Raw genomic sequence first — 16,424 nt, 5'->3', positions numbered from 1 at the left:
TTTCATCCCTGTGAGGGGCAAGGAGGTCGGAAATGTGCTTCCCCGAATCATCTGCTCTGGCCTCGGCTTTCAGTCTGAGATTCCCTCTCTCTAAAGTTAAATAACGAGAACTTTGTGGGGAGACCTTATGGGTTGTATCGGAGGGAGCAGCCTTCGAGGGCATGAGGGCTGCCATCGCTGATGGATGAAGTGCCAGCACGTGGGGGGCTGGGGGGAGAGGGGAGCCTCGGAGTCAGTGGCAGAAGCCTTCTAATACCAGTTCTTCCTGCACCCTGAATGCTGTTTTTTTGCACATCCATCAAGCTCTCTTGCTCCTTTCATTCACAACTCACCCTAAAAAAGAAATTTCTAGAATCCCCCATTTACTGGGTCAGTGGGCTCATAAGAAGATAAGTGTTTCTGGAGCAGAGCTGGAATTTCAAGGTCATTTAATCCAATCCTTTCATTTAACAGAGGAGGAGGAATTGGAGGCCCTGAGATTTGTTCCGACCTCACCAGGAGTGCGTTGCCGTCAGGCCTAGATCCCGGGCCTCCAGGCTCCCAGCGTGCGGCTTTTCCACCGTTGTGTGTGTTCTCAGAGCCCCAGCCCGGCTGCAGGGTCAGCACAGTTCGTTACGTTGCTCAGAGACCTCGCAGGGGGAGCTGCTTCCCTGCATCTATCCTCTGCCTTATTTCTGAATATTTAAAACACAAAAGCCAAACTGTAGAAAAATGATATATCTGTTCTTCAGGAGAGAGAGTCTACTTACCTTTTTTCTTTCCTGAGAACCTAGTTAGGTGTTAATGCACACTAACAAATTAATACAAGAAAACATACTAATTACTGGTAGGAATCATCAAAGCCCAATACTGAGAATCTCAGTGAAGACAGAAGCAACAAAAATGAATCTTTAGACCAAAAAGGAGAATATTAAATCTGGAGTCAAAGGGAATATGGAAAATTCTAAATAAAAGAATAAAGCATATAAGATTGGCTCAAAAAGAGTTTGGTGAAATGAGACTTATTTTTTATGGTGGGAGGAGTGCTTCTGAAAGATGAAAGCGTATCGGGGATGGCTGTATATTTAAAACTATTGTCCAGGCCAGATATCAGAGATTGTCAGGACTAGATAAGCAAGTAATAAATATGACAGGACATAGTTGGTGTAGCTGAAAATTGGAAAGTCTAGGAGGTTTGAGAAGGTTCTCGTGAAGTGCATGAGAGAGCGTGCTGTGAATTTCCTTCTCAGCGAGGCTGTGGTCACCCTGCCCTGTCAGAGGCAGGCGAGGAGGCCTGAGCCCCGCTGACTCGAATGGATTCCCTCTCAGATGGCGGGGACGGCACGCCACGACCGAGAGATGGCGATCCAGGCCAAGAAGAAGCTCACCACGGCCACTGACCCCATCGAAAAGCTCCGCCTGCAGTGCCTAGCCAGGGGCTCCGCGGGCATCAAAGGACTTGGCAGGTAGGACCTGGGCTGTGGGTGGTGGGAAGATGGAGGAGAAAAGCAGGGTGCGGCCAGATGAGGCGAATTCTGGCTGAGTGACCTCGGGCAATCACTCACTTCCTCCTGGGTTCTCAGCTCATTGTTTGTAAAATGCAGAGTTTGGAAGCACTGATCTCTGAGGTCCCCTGTGACAATTTTTGGTTCTTAAGTGCAGCTACTGGGACAACTCGAGGTGAAGGTAGAAGCGTGTCTAGGTATTAGAGACACCTAGCAGGGCAATGAGAGAAACACTCCCTAAAGCTGTGACAATAGGGGCCGAATGATCCCAGGAGATTGGAAATAGTTCTCTACGTTATACACTAGGACCTTGTTGTTTATCCATTCTAAATGTAAGAGTTTGCATCTACTAACCCCAAAATCCCAGCAGGGTTCAGGAGAGGCTGAGAAATGCCTTCTGTATGCCCAGGAAAGGAACTGGATATGCTATAAAAGTGTTCACTGAGCTTTAGGGTCAGAGGTTTGGTGTGAATAAAAATGGAAAGTTCTCTAATCTTAAATTAGGGGCCAAATTAGAAGAGGGAGGAAGGAATACTGATTTAGATGCAGTTGCAGGTTTTGGAGTTCCTCTTGCAGCAGTGGTGTCTCCATCACTTCCAGGGGCTTCGGAATTGCCTGTCAGATAATCAACAGCTCGCTGCCCATGGGATTCCCCCAGCTCCATAGGAGAACAGCTTCTGTTCCCGGCCCTCTGAGAGTGGGAGTAGTCCTCAGGACTGAGAAACCCGAGTGGAAAGAGATTGTAAGCCTCCCGAGGGCAGGTCCTGAGCATTATCTCTTTCCAACAGACTAAATCCAGTACCTGCCATGCGCCAGGCATTGTGACATCTTGAGGGATTCACGGGTGAACAAGGCTTCCCCAGGGCTCATGGAGGACTTAGACTCAGGACACTGAGAGCCACAAAAATGGGAATCCTCCTGGTGGGAGAGTTATATGTTAGGGAAATGCAGGATGCCACGCCAGGGGCCTCCAACCTCCCATCTGGAGGCTGTGGCAGGCTTCACTTCCAGCAGGGTACTGAGCACTGGAATGTCACTCTCCACAGTCCCCCAAATCTCAGACCAAGCTGAGTTCTGTCAGAAGCCCAGGCTGTAGCCAGACTGTCACCGTCCAACTGGAAGACCAGACCACTTCCCTTTAATATTGCATCACTCTGCCTTCTACCTCTTTCATCCTGGGACCACATCCTTGTCCTCGGTGCAAACCCTTCATGACCACCACCCTCTCATCCACTTCCTGGCCCATTCAATTGAATGCCTCCTGCCATCTATGCCGTCTCCACCCCACACCCCTACCAACCCTCCCACCGTGAACCAGTTTGTCGTGAACAGACACCATCTTATCTTTGGCCGTTTGCTTGAATGTGCCCTCTCCCGCCTCGCCTTTACTGGCCTTGCCCTTCCCTAAATTTCTCCTCAGCTCAAGGGTTGGCTGCCCTTTCCCCCTTTTTTTCTTATTATTAGACTGGGATTTTGTTTCTTTGGGGACCACAGAAGTAAAGTGCCATTTTCATCATGTCAAATGACGGATGCATGCGTACTATCAACATGATTTATCACTACTGATGTTGACCTTGGTCACCTGGCTGAGACAGTGCCGGTCTGGCTTCTCCAATGTGGAGTTACTCTCCCCGCTGCCTTTCCATGTTGGACTCTTTAAAGGGAAGTCTCTATGCAGAGTCCTACTTAGGGTGTGGGGAGTCGGCTTTCCTCCTTCAGGACAGAGAATGAGCATAATTTATTTGAAATTCTTCTGCAGGAGAAACTTCTCTCCTCTCACATTTATTTATTCAATCATTTACTTAAACCAATACTAACTCATGGATATTTATTTTATACTTTGGGTTATAATTGAACACTTATTGCTCAAATTGTTCCAGTTTTGGCCTTGGGAGCTCTTCAGTTGGCTTCTGTGTCCCTTTGATGTATCCCCATCAGTGTAGGGTTTTTTCCCCCTTACTTTCTGGTATAAGATACTCCAGTCTCATCTTGCATATTTCCTGCCCCAATTCTAGAATCAGAGATTTCTCCAAGAAAGTCAGATACTTTTACTGGAGAATTGTATTAGAAACCAAGATCTAGGCTCTAGATGTGCTGGTTCTTACTGGGTTGTTACTTCTAGGTCCTCTTAGCTAGAACAAGGAAATATATGTTTATACTAACCCGTGGGTGTATGTATATGTATATATGTATGTAATCGTGTATACATTATATATTAATCATCTATGTTTATAACATGAGTTCATACTGATGGCTCCAACTCAATCCTCTACCACATGGATCAGATCCTTCTAGCTTACTGCCCTAGCTTATCTATAAATCCCCATTCCAACAGCGAGAAGCCTGGCTCCCACCATCCACCAGCCATTCATTTAACTGATCAGTGCTAGGGTACCCGTATAGCAATATGATAATTGTTAACCCATATCTCCACAGGAAATATCTTTATCAACTAAAGTACAGAGCTTATGTGCAGTTCTTTTTGTCTTTAGTCTTACAAACTCTACTCATTTCCAGAGTTACTTCAGTCGGCATCTTCATCACCCCATCCCCCTTCAGTGAGATTGCCTCAAACTTTTATACAACAGTTAGATTCTCTTGTCATGGTCTGCATTCCTTCCTGGGATCCCCTGAGCTCCTAACTAATTTTAATGTACACATTAAAGTGCACTCTTTGTACTGTGAGGTTCTATGGGCTTTAGCAAATGCATGTCCTGTATCTCCCATTACAGTATCATACAGAGTAGTTTCACTGCCCTCAAAATCCCCTGTGCTTCACCTAATCTTTCTCCCCTTCCCTTCATCTTTTTTACCACCTTTATAGTTTTGCCTTTTTCAGAATGTCATATAATTAGAATCATACAGAATATATATATTTAAATTTTTATTTATTTATATTTATTTTTGGCTGTGTTGGGTCTTTGTTTTTGTGTGAGGGCTTTCTCTAGTTGCGGCGAGCGGGGGCCACTCTTCGTCGCGGTGCGCGGGCCTCTCACTATCGCGGCCTCTCTTGTTGCGGAGCACGGGCTCCAGACGCGCAGGCTCAGTAGTTGTGGCTCACGGGCCTAGTTGCTCCGCAGCATGTGGGATCCTCCCAGACCAGGGCTCGAACCCGTGTCCCCTGCATTGGCAGGCAGACTCTCAACCACTGCGCCACCAGGGAAGCCCCAGAATATTTTTAAAGGTTTGTTTTCTTTTCCGAGAGACTGGGAAGAGGCTCACCAAATTTGGGAGGAGGGTACAGAGAAGAATCTAAGACTCGTATTTTACTTCAGAAAAACCTTGAGAGTGGTTTTCTTTTGAAATCTTTATCCTTACACCTTGTTCTTTGTGTTTTTTCTTCTTTTTTTGTATGTGTGTATTACCTTCAGAGTGTTTCGAATTATGGATGACAATAACAACAGAACCCTTGATTTCAAAGAATTTGTGAAAGGGTTAAATGATTATGCTGTGGTCATGGAAAAGGAAGAGGCAGAAGAGCTTTTCCGGAGGTTTGATAAAGATGGAAATGGAACAATAGACTTTAATGAATTTCTTCTCGCATTAAGAGTAAGTGGTCCCATGAATCACCGTATCTACTGGGTTTGGCTTTCGAATGGTTTGGGTTGGCTATTGTGAGGCTTGGTTTTCAGAAGCTGTTAGCACACCATGGAGAAGACTGGCAGGAGAACGAGTACAGGCTTAGGGATCTTTTGGAGCAGTCGTAATGCACATCATCTAACGGCACACAAACAATTGCCCATCACTGAGAGGAATAAGATGTTTCATCACAGTTGATACAGGAAAAGCTCATCTGCTTGTGTATGTCTGTGTATGTGTTTTTCTTCTATGTATCTAGCCTCCAATGTCCAGAGCCAGAGAAGAGGTAATTATGCAAGCTTTTAGAAAGTTAGACAAGACTGGAGATGGTGTGATAACAATTGAAGATCTTCGTGAGGTGTACAGTGCAAAACAGCACCCGAAGTACCAAAACGGAGAATGGACGGAGGAGCAAGTGTTCCGGAAATTTCTGGATAACTTTGACTCATCCTATGACAAAGATGGAGTGGTGAGTGAAAGAGCTTAATCTAGTGAAATTTCTTCTATCCGATCTGTAATTGTAAATGGGAAACAGGCCCAAAACCTTAAAAATACTTATACCATATTTTTTATAAATAGAAGTAAAATGTTGCCTTGGTGACCATCTAGAAAGCTGAGAACAAAAGTAGTAAAAATGTGTGTGTGTGTGTACGTGCACATATATTGGTAGGGAGTCACATACAGCTAAATACTCATCATCTGAAGACTGTGGTATTTTGGTTAAATGTTCTATTTCATGGTTGCCGTATTTACCACACACAGCTAGCCTAATTCCGGTGAATTTGATGATAATAACATATATTTAACTTGAAAATGAGACCATAATTCAATTTTGGAGAACATGATTCACAGAGCATTTCAGGATGCTGCATGCCTTTTTCATACACCCTTATGAGCATCATTTGTCATCACACTTTGCTGCATGGAAATGCCATTTCAGGGAGGCGTTCAGCAAAGGGAATGCCAGATAACAGAATTCACTTTGATTTAATCTTTGGTGGGCTTTGAGATGAACTCGCATTTCTAAACTCCAGTGAACTTAAGGACAAAAGCAACCACGCATCTCCAATAACTGGTGTCTTCAAGTTACAAATGTGTCACTTGGTAGGGTAAGGAATTATATCTCCATAACTGTGTCTAGGCTCAGATGGAAATGTCCTCTGTCTTTTATCAACAGCCAGAAATGGGATTTTTAACCCAAGATCAGTTCTGCCCTGAGGTGTCCTGAAGGTTATGGTTATGGGGAAGGGAGCTCCCTGCATGGCTGAGGCAGCAGAACCCTGGGGAGGGTTACTCCTGACCCCTTGGCCACACAGGAAGGATTAGTGGGAAGTGAGCGGGAAGCAGAGATGGTAGAAAGAAACAAGCCTTCTCATCCTGAAGGGAATTTCCCCCAATTGTTTCTTTCCGTGAAACTTCGTGGTGAGTCCTATGACTGAGGGGAGAAGAGGGTAGGAAGGAGATCTTTCTGTCCTTTCTGCTGACATTTTCCTGCCGGGGACAGAGAAATACCCTCCATTTTAGCCTGAAGTGATTGCAGAAGTGGATAAAAAAGGAGCCTAGATTCTGTCGGGCAGCCAAATGCGTAGGGACAGAAACAGCAGAACCGTATGTTTTCTTCCCATATGGCTGGCCTTTGATCTCTGAGATGGTGGTGGAAAAATAGTCAACTGCCATTTCCCCAAATTAGCCCAACTCTACATGGGATCCCAGGGTGTATTTACCTCTTTTCTGCAGGTGGTTCCTCCTCGTTGCTGGGGAAACCTCAGCTGCCCTTTTCTCTAACCCAAGTCAAAGTAGCCAGTTGTTGTGATTCAGCTGATTTAAAGCTCCCACCCCATTTCTTTTGACATTTATCTTCGCAAGCCACATTAGGTTCTCAAATACTCGTAAGGGTTACTGGGGTTTTTAGCAGTTACAGCATTTGATGTCACCTGAATTTCACAGACCTTGCATAAATCCCCAGCTCTGTGTACGCTCACCATCTGGGGAATGGATTCATAATGCAGGTTGCTGGTTGCCCTGAAGAACTGCAGAATCTGATTTTTCTGGCTGGGCGTCGGGGGAACGGATGAAGCTCAAGGACTTACAGTTTTAATAAGTATCCCAAATGACTCTTATTCACATTTGTATTTGAGATCCTTGCCTCTAAAAGATTCAGAAGTGCCTGATTTAATGACTACATATATTATGCCCAGGAACCTCATTTAGCATAATTATTGAATCTAAGGAATATTTATTGAGTACTTACTGTCTCCCAGCCATTGTGCCAAGGACTTTATGGGGATATTCCATTTAATAGACATAATGAAAATGTTTCTGAAAAGTGATATGCGATTCACACTTTTCCACGTTGAATCATTTTAAATGCACAAGGAACTGTCAGTATAAAGGAACTCCAGATGGAGCTTAAGGTTGGATAACTGGGAATGCAAAGGAGGACAGAAATAAAGAAATGCAAGAAAAGAGACATTAATGGTATTCTAATTTTTACCAAAGCTATGTACATATATTATTTAGTTCTACTTCCAGACACTGATAAGCGCAGCTCAATTAGTAGCTCCATTCAACGCCTTTCTTCCTACTACTTTTTGCTATTTTGGGGGGACAGGCAGGGGAAAGAGGTCAGTACAGGGAGAGAACTGTGGATCCTGAGACTTTTTTCTCTGTTCACTTATAATTTCAGCAAAAAAAGTAAGTGGGTCATTCAGCTCATGTGATTCTTGGAAGAGATAGCTACGTTCCCAAAGACTTGGTGGGAGAGGAGTTTGCTGTTATGGACCAGAAAGGGGTTTTGAATTGTTTACGGATTTCACTTTTTGTGATGTTTTCAATCCCTCACGACACTGAAATTTGAGGGCTAGCTAGAAAAACAATAAATTTCCAAAACAGCCATCATTATTGTGTCTGCATTCTCTCATATAAGCAAGTCTATACTGGGGGCTAAATTCACTGGTTATAGAGATCAAACCAGAGGACAATTATTTCCCTCAATCAACCAATTGTGTCAGCCAATATGGTGGAATTAGAGTGTACGTTTCACCTCCACCTATTAAAGAATAAATTGGTAACAGTTTTTTCTTTTTTCCGAAAGGAAAGGAAAGTAAAATCCTAGCACAGATAAAAGTATTAGTTGAAACAGGCATGGGAGAAGAGAGAACCCAAGGGGACATGGAGCAGGGGGTATCTTTTTAACTTCCTCTGTGCCTAGAATGAGTAATATGTATCTTAAAAGAAGCATGAAGCCAAGGAGTGTTTAACAAGAAATCTGTTTTCTTACCCATAAGACCGAGCTCCATTTTTTGAAAGGTAAAACATTTCTTGTCTTGACACAAGGACATGAGGTGATGTTTCTGACGTGTCACAGAAAGACGGTATTCACTGTGGTTAAAGAAAACTTGTTTCTTATTCTGAGTTTCACTCTTGCTTACCTGAACAGATGGGCTTCTGCTCTTAAAGGAAGACGAGACCTGTATCTCACTTTCCATTTAGGTTGGTTTGGAAATTTTCAAGACTTTCTTCCCCTCTCTCCCTTCGGCCACCCCCTCACTCCGTCCTCAACCTCATTTTTTCTCTTGTTCTAGATCTGTTCCTCAGCTGTGTCCCTAAAACTCCTCCTTGACTGAAATTTCCCTCCCATTTACAGGTCCTGGAGATGGGCCTCCACTGAAATGGTGAGAAGCAAAGTTTTGTTTTCGTTTCTAACTTTTCCACTGCAGGTGACCCCCGAGGAGTTTATGAACTACTATGCCGGGGTGAGCGCTTCCATTGACACCGATGTGTATTTCATCGTCGTGATGAGAACTGCCTGCAAGTGCTAAATGTATGACCTGGGGACCAGGGATTTGAGTGCTGCCATGTGGCTCCAAATGATTAAACATCATCTCAAAACCAGGATCATAGCTGAGTTCATGTTCACCCCAGGGTTTCTTCCGTGCTCACATACACTGTATTTTCTAGGGCAGAAATGAAGACACTAAGTATTTAACTGTGACTTCTCTGAGGCTGCTTCTTTAGCTCTAAAACAGGAATTAGTTAAAATAAGGTCCGAAAATCTCCTAGAGCCAGGCTGATATATTCAGGTGTCTAATAAACATTAGATTTCTTCCTTGGCCATTAATAAAAGTGTTAAGTATTATCCCACCCATGCACCCAGAGTGTTTCTCCATATCCTATTAGATGGTCCATTTCTAGGTGGAAGAATTCACCTATTTTTATGAATGACTGTAAATCTTCACATGCCTCAGTCCCAATCTGGGGACCAGAAGGAGACCTCATGTTGGCCTCTATTTCTATAACTGAATGTTGAGTTTCTCTGCCTCTGGTTTCGGGAAGCCTCTGTTTGGCGAATAGATTTAAAATGACTTTTTTGGGTCATTTTAAAGGCTGGTGTGAGGCTGGAGACCATTTCCTTGAGCAGTAGCGCCAGGACTGTTTCTGTGGTTAAATTCTGAAGCTGGGCTGTGCTCTCAGAATTTATGTGGGACATCTCAACTGTGAGTGGGCAGATCATATCAGTGGTCTGCTGGAATATTCATCTCTCCCCTCCCTGCTGTTGGCCCATCACGCTGAAGTTCCCACCAGCACAAGGAGGCGGGGCATGGCATAGACTAGGATCACAGGCGCACTCCAAAGCAGGTTTTCCATCCTGACACTTCGTGTCTCAAAGCTTTCTCCTCCAGGTCTAAGCTTTGGCTTCATATTGTTGATGTGTGAGGATCTCCCCAGGAAAGGCTTCTAAGCAAAGGTAGCCCCTGCTGCTGGAAAATAGATACTGAAACTGCAGCTCTCTCTTTGTGTGTTCTGTTTCTGGGCCAGAGATAAAAAACATGGTGACTAACCCTCTGGCTATGGTGCTGGAGGGAATGACCTTGTTACTCAGGGACAGTCCTTTTTGTCACTCTGTCCCTGGCTGCACTTATTCTCTGGTTTGGGGACATAGATTGGGGTAATTTTTCCCTTTATGATCTTATGTATTTAAGTGGCTCTGGATTTAGTGTCGGAACACGCGTGCCATTTTTTGTATCAATTCGTTTGTTTACTTTTTACTTCGCAGATTTGGAAGTTGGGATCAGGATATACATTGATTTAAGAATTGTGAAAACAGACGTTTCCAGATGAGAATGATAGCAATCAACAAAGAGGACGCGTTGCTTTGTTTATTGTTGAGAAGCTACACTCTCAGTTCCCCTGGTGACAGGCTGGAAAAGAGACCTTTTTCTTGAGGATGAGAGCATCCCCATATCATGGGAAGCTAGCTTTTGTTTCTCAAATTAAAGGCGCAAGTCTGGTTTTCCATTGGATTTATTATGTAGGCTTATGTAGACGGTGGCAGTCCAAAAGATGCCAAGTATTATGAAGAAATATGTAGGAATGATGTAGAAAGCCAGAAGAAACTATGAAGAAATGGACAGGAAAAATATCCATGTCTTCTGCAGCCTACACCTTGCAGATTGTGACTAAGGAGAGGCCCCCGGTTATCTGGGCATGGTGGGTTTCAAGCCTGCTGCTCTAGATGATTTGTGTCTTTGATTCTGGGAATGACTCATGCCTCTGCTTAACTGGGGCCATAGAATTAGCATGTGATTCTGAAGAAGGACTAGATTGCAGCTATCAGCTTCGTCTTCCCCAGTAGCACTTTGCTTCCTGTCTAATTGGGGCACAGGACACTGCTATCAGATTTCTGATAATCCATGCCTCACAGTGTATTGGGTCACACTAAGTCACCTCCCTTCTAGCAGGTTAGGTTCTGGACTGCAGCAAGGATTCCATCACAGCCCCCTCGCCCTCCGGACACCAGATCTAATAACCTGATGGTCAAGGATCACTGCACTCCTGTTCTCGGTCTTAACCTGTGATTTCTGGCCTAGTCAGCACTCACTCATTATTTAAATCTATTCCTTCTGGTAGCAGTGGGAGGGACAGAGAAGTGTCATTAAAAAAATTTGCTAATATTTTTTCTCTGTACATATATATTTTTTAACTTGTACATTTAAAACATTACTCCCTTTGTAATAAAAAAAAATAGATACACTGACCACTTAGGTAAGAGGATAAAACACAAAAAGTGTCTCCAAAACAACCCTTGGGAGCGCTTCAACTGTTAGGCCCAGGCCCCAGATAGAAAATTACACAAATAAGCCAAAGAGAAGAGGATGAAATTGGCAGCTTTTCATGCAACAGGAACAATGAGAATTCTGAGAATCAGGATTGGTCAGAACAAGCTACCAGTATCGGTACTGAATCTGGCTTTCTAACTCCGGCAAGGCAAACCCGGGGAAGAATGGAGGAGCCCTGCCTCAGCCGCTGTCAAGAGCTGGAGCACATGCTGCATGAATTCCAGATAGAGGGCAGACGAGAAACCCAAGATGCATGAGCTGAATTGTAGACTGAGGCAGAATTCTTCCAGCCAGTCTGTGGGGCTGATTTTCAGTCATTTAAACCTTGATAGGATTTCTTTCCAGACCCAGATGGCCCCCTGGAGGACAATGTATGGTTCTTTGTGGTTTGGTGGCAAGCATGGAGTCACGTTTCATACCATAATAGCAGCTTTTAAGGCAGAGCTGGGCCCCCTCCAAGTAGGCTGCATACATCATGGTTTTAGGGTGAAAAGACATCCCATCAAAAAATACTTATTGAGCCACTGCCATGTGCCATGTTCTTTTCTAGGCTGTGGGGATAAGCAATGTGCTAGAATAAATGCAAACAAAACTACTGGCTTTTGGGCCAATCTAACTGCCCACAGTCTTTAAGAGATCAAAGAGGAAGGGAAGCGTGGGCACTGAAGTTCCCCTCTCTGAGTCTCATCTGGCTTCTGAATCAGGGCGGTTGGGACCCTTCACATGGTGGTGTGTGGAAGAACTATGTAGTGGATCCGATGGGTGTAGACAGTCAAGGAAAATACCCTTCTATTCTCGGAGGTAGGTCACTGGCCCTTCACTTCTCTTGGCCGGTATGGATTGCTTCACTGAATCACAAGAGTACAAGCAGGTCACGATTCAACCCTCATCAGGCTCCCTACAGATGCAATTTATTCTGCTGATGTTTAATCAAGTGGAGGTTAAATTAACCAGATGTATTCTTGGATGGTGTGTGGGTGCCTTTCTACTCTTTCCTCATGAAATTCTACTAACACGCTCTGAGCAGTGTACCTTTTTGGATTTACGTGTATCTCTTTGGGGCACAGAGTGAAAAACAACTTCACAACTTCCAGTTTTTCAGATTAGTCAGCAAACTTGCTTTCCTGGAAATTATAGGCTGTTCTTTTTAATGAAGGGCTTGTTGAAAGACGCAGCAAAGTTTTAAATTTTAGAGATTCTTATGATTGAAGGGAAAACAAAGGTGCCGAGGGTCTGATAGATTGTTATATAATGTTATTTTCGTGTAATTGATCCTTTGAAAGCCGTATTTCTAAACATAGTTTTACTCCTCCAAGTTGCTTGTAAGAAAATGACATAAACCTTGATAGAGATAGCTAGTTATTGGTTGTAATAAAAAAAACCCTACTAAGTGAATCCCCTAAAATTCTGTGTTCTAAAACAGATGATGGGCAAAATCTGTTGAAAGAAACATAAACAAGTGATTGCCGGGGGTTTTGAGAACAACACTGTGTGAGAAGGGACCTTTTTGCCATCTCAGTTGGTGTGGTGAGGGGTTGTGGTGAAACAGCTTTTCCTCTCTGAGAACAGCACGAGCTTTTTGTTTCATTCTCGCACCTGCTTCGCCAGAGCCAGTATTTCCCCTCATTAAATGGAGTGGAAGGGGCTCCTTAAGAGAGAACCCCCTTGAAAATATGAGCAACCAACCAGTAGCTGAGGTTGGACCTCGCCACCACCAGAAAGGTAGACTGCATCAGGGAGAGAACATCTCAAGATGTAATGGTCTATTTTCTTTTGTTCTGGATTCTTCTCCCTCTTCTTCATAAATGGAATATATTTTTATTGCTCTTGAGTATCAGGAATGTCCTAATAACCACTGAATGCTGTGGATGCATTTTCTGTTTCACCAAAAGTCCTGTGTGTACCATGGGTTTCCGGCTCCCGCTTTGCTCTCAACAGCGGACCTGTAGCAAGCAGCTCAGATGCAGGAAGGATCACGCCCAGCTTTATGTCACGCTGGCCACGCAACCATCATTCATCTCCAATTTCATCCTGCTCTAGACTTCATACTAAATTTACAAAGGACCCGGCGACTCAGAGCTCAGGCACTTGAAATTTGAAGCAAGCTCTGAGCCTGTAGTTTGTAATCCTGTCATTGAAGACTTGGGCACCTATTTCTTTACTCGTCTTAACACTTGGCGCTCAGGGACTGGTTTTGATCCTGGGAACATCTTGATCTTAAACTTGAAAGGTTTGAGTTGCTGGTCTCCTAGGAACGCTCAGGCCACATGCAGAACTGGAGACAATCAGTGCTCCAAGGGAGCCTTAGAACAGGATGTGGACCTGCAGTTGAGAGAAAATGATGGAGGCCGAGTGGCTTGCTCCTGCCAGAGTGCTTCCACCTTGATGGGATAAAGTGGGGCACGAATGCAGGGTATTAGCAAATGTCAGGCATTACCTCAGAAAACCCAGATCATTCCTTTAGTTTCCAAGGAAACTGGGAAACTAAATACCATTCTACAAATTTCATACTTAGTTATGCCTAAAATCTCATTTAGCAATGACATTCAACACCCATTTACTTCAGGTTATCTTTGAGGCTGCAAAGTGAATATAGTAAATCACCATTAATTTAGGCTCCAATAATTGAGCTCAGTTAGGTAGGGTTTGTGTGACAATTTACTTTTGTTCCATCTATACTAAAAAAAGCGGGGCTGTTAAGCAAATCAGTAATGGAAAGAAGGTTATAAAGGCTGTGCCTACTTATACTCGTGTATGTTTTGCAGCTGCTTGGAGATATCTATTTGCATACAAGTATAATTATTATGCTAGTCATAAAAGGTTCCCACATATCTTATAAAACAATATCAGGCCAACAGTTAGTTGACAAGACTTTATTTGCATAACTGGAAAACAAGCTATTTTCTAGATAGTGAGCTGTTTCTATATGTAAATCCTCTCTTGATAGGATTCTCAAATAGAAATTGAATAGAAATTATGCTCAAAAACAATGTTTTATAAAGCAGATTTCACTAGATATCTATGACATAAAAGTTTAAATATTTTGTTTCAAAAACTGTGCATGGTAAGTTAGGTATGCACTGAAAGCAAGAACTTGTCTTTAATGGCAATAGTTAGGATATCATTTCTAGGAACCAGAGATTGAGAAGTTTTTGAGCTGCAAGGTTAGACATGGTTTAATTTATAATACCAGCCTTGTCATTTTGTCACATTATCAGACTGTGCCTTGCCATTAACATGATTCTGATCTAGTAGGATTTCTGCAATTTTAAGGCTTGAAACATTAACTACTCTTATAATAAAATAGTTCATCTATCTTTTCTATTTCCATTTTAAAGTGGTTCCAAAATATATTTCTTCTTATTAACTAACATGTTACATACCCTGCTTCTTTAAAAGTTTACTTTCCTGATGGTGCTTTCGAATCATCTAAATATGTACCTGTGTGATGTTTCAGTTACAGGTGATGAACTTCCTTTGAAAATGATGAGGCCCTGCTCAGATTGTACTCTCTTGTGCTTTTAAAAGAACAAAACGTAATTATCCATGAAAACCATTATTTTGACAGCCGAGAACGAGAGTTTGAAAATTTGATGTTAATACTCCTTTTCCTGCAGGGTTGGACTACTGCCTAACGGGCCAAGCAAGTTCCCAGAATGCTCGGCCTCTGAGTGATGTGTCCAAGACTACGGGGAATTTATTACTCTCTGGGCTGGTATTAAGGAGCAGGGGAGGTTAAGAGGGAGGGGAGAGAGACGGAACCTAGAGGTTGATTACTGCTCTTTGTGTCTCTGCTCTTAACTCTATTGCCTGTTATCGGAAGCACAGGGCCAAGCATGAAACACTAACACATATCCTGGCCAAATTGAGCGGTTGCGTGAGTTTGCCTTTAGCGCCTCTCCTATGGCTACTCCCCTGCTCTGTGCTAGTGTTTGGTCTAGACTCCCCTTCACTAAAGGGCTTTTAGTCTATTCATTTATGCTGTAAACTTCTCTAAAGTATTAATAATAACCACAAGTATCATGATACAAAGTACGCTCTACAGCAGCACTGTCGCATAGAACTTTCTGTGATGATGGCAATGTCCTATATTGTGTTCTCCAAGATGTCAGCCGCTAGCCACAGGGGGCTAGTGTGAATGAGGAGCTGAACTTTTTATTATGTTTAATGTTAATTCAGTTAAATTAAAAAAGCCACGTGTGACTAGTGGCTACTGTATTGGATAGCACAGCTCTAGAGATTTTTATCTTATTGCAAGAAATGATGGCTGTGGGAAAACTGTAGCTGGCCAGTGGGCAGGCAGGTCTTTGGCGGCCCTTGCAAATGCCCCATCTCAGAGTCAGAGGGGAAAGTCAAGCCAGGCTCCCCCACCGACTCGCCTGACCCTGCCTGAGGTCCAGTGGCAAAGCAAACTCAGTAGAAAAGATTTCAGGGAGAACGTAAACTGCTAAACAATGACACACATGTTTTGACACCATTTCCTTCTTTTTCCCTTGCCCTTAATCCCCCTCAGGTTTCAAAAGAAGACTTTTTGAACTATTATGCTGGTGTTAGCGCTTCTATTGACACCGATGCCTATTTCATTTTAATGATGAGAGAATCCTGGAGATTATGACTTTTGTCTGTTAATTCTTTTGCAAATCAGGGACTCTCAGAGAATGGAATGAGTTTGAAAGAAGTCCAATGCTGTAGATTTTGATGAACTAAAGTTTCTGGAAGATCTGGAATTTCAAAAGCAATAGATCTTCAATCATCTTACTTTATTACCTGGAACATGTTCATTTCCTTAAATGCCTGAGAATATATTTTCAAATCAGAAAGAAAGGAAGGAAAGAAGGAAGAAAGAAAATCATAAAGTGAGACTGGGAGGTGTTCCTTAGGTGAAATAATGCACTTGTTATAGTTGTGCCTCTTGCAGGTGTAAATGTAGCTGTTTCTCCACACCTTCACTTTATCTGCTGTCTTTGGAGTCTGTAGCAGGAGATGATAATAAAAGAGTTGGAGGAACATCCATCTGTGTAAAATTTCCTGAGCTTACTTATTTTGGTTTCTCTTGGTGAATACTTCATAAGTAAAATTTATTTCATTCTGAAATCCAATGACTTTTGGGGGGCCTATTTTTATATTTTGATCTGGGGATTAAAACTCAGCAAATTGCCACACTTGTGTGAACAGGGGACTTAAGTGCCTCCTGTGACGAAAGGAAGGTGAGCTGAGCTGGCCCACCTGGCTGAAGGCTGGG

The 16,424-nt window shown here is 43.2% G+C and overlaps 1 protein-coding gene across 8 annotated transcripts in view; it reads left to right on the top strand.

Annotated features, from left to right (window-relative positions):
* The window catches only part of CAPSL (calcyphosine like), a 31,218-nt gene extending 15,025 nt beyond the window's left edge, over positions 1-16,193 (top strand). Inside the window, exons 2-8 of one of the 8 annotated variants that reach the window (XR_014241862.1) lie at positions 454-598; positions 1,309-1,445; positions 4,856-5,033; positions 5,323-5,532; positions 8,783-8,818; positions 10,120-14,718; positions 15,696-15,755. Coding sequence is in view for 7 of the 8 variants with exons in the window: in XM_082382528.1 (XP_082238654.1) it covers positions 1,309-1,445; positions 4,856-5,033; positions 5,323-5,532; positions 8,783-8,884 (627 nt within the window). In the remaining variant the exon portion in view is untranslated. The other 7 variants (XM_082382531.1, XM_082382528.1, XM_082382529.1 and 4 more) reach the window with 7 other exon arrangements.
* Positions 16,194-16,424: the final 231 nt, after the last annotated feature.

This window comes from Balaenoptera borealis (assembly GCF_965194805.1).
Source record: "Balaenoptera borealis genome assembly, chromosome: 2".
Classification (NCBI taxonomy): Eukaryota; Metazoa; Chordata; class Mammalia; order Artiodactyla; family Balaenopteridae; genus Balaenoptera; species Balaenoptera borealis.
This window is presented reverse-complemented; position numbering and strand designations above follow the sequence as displayed.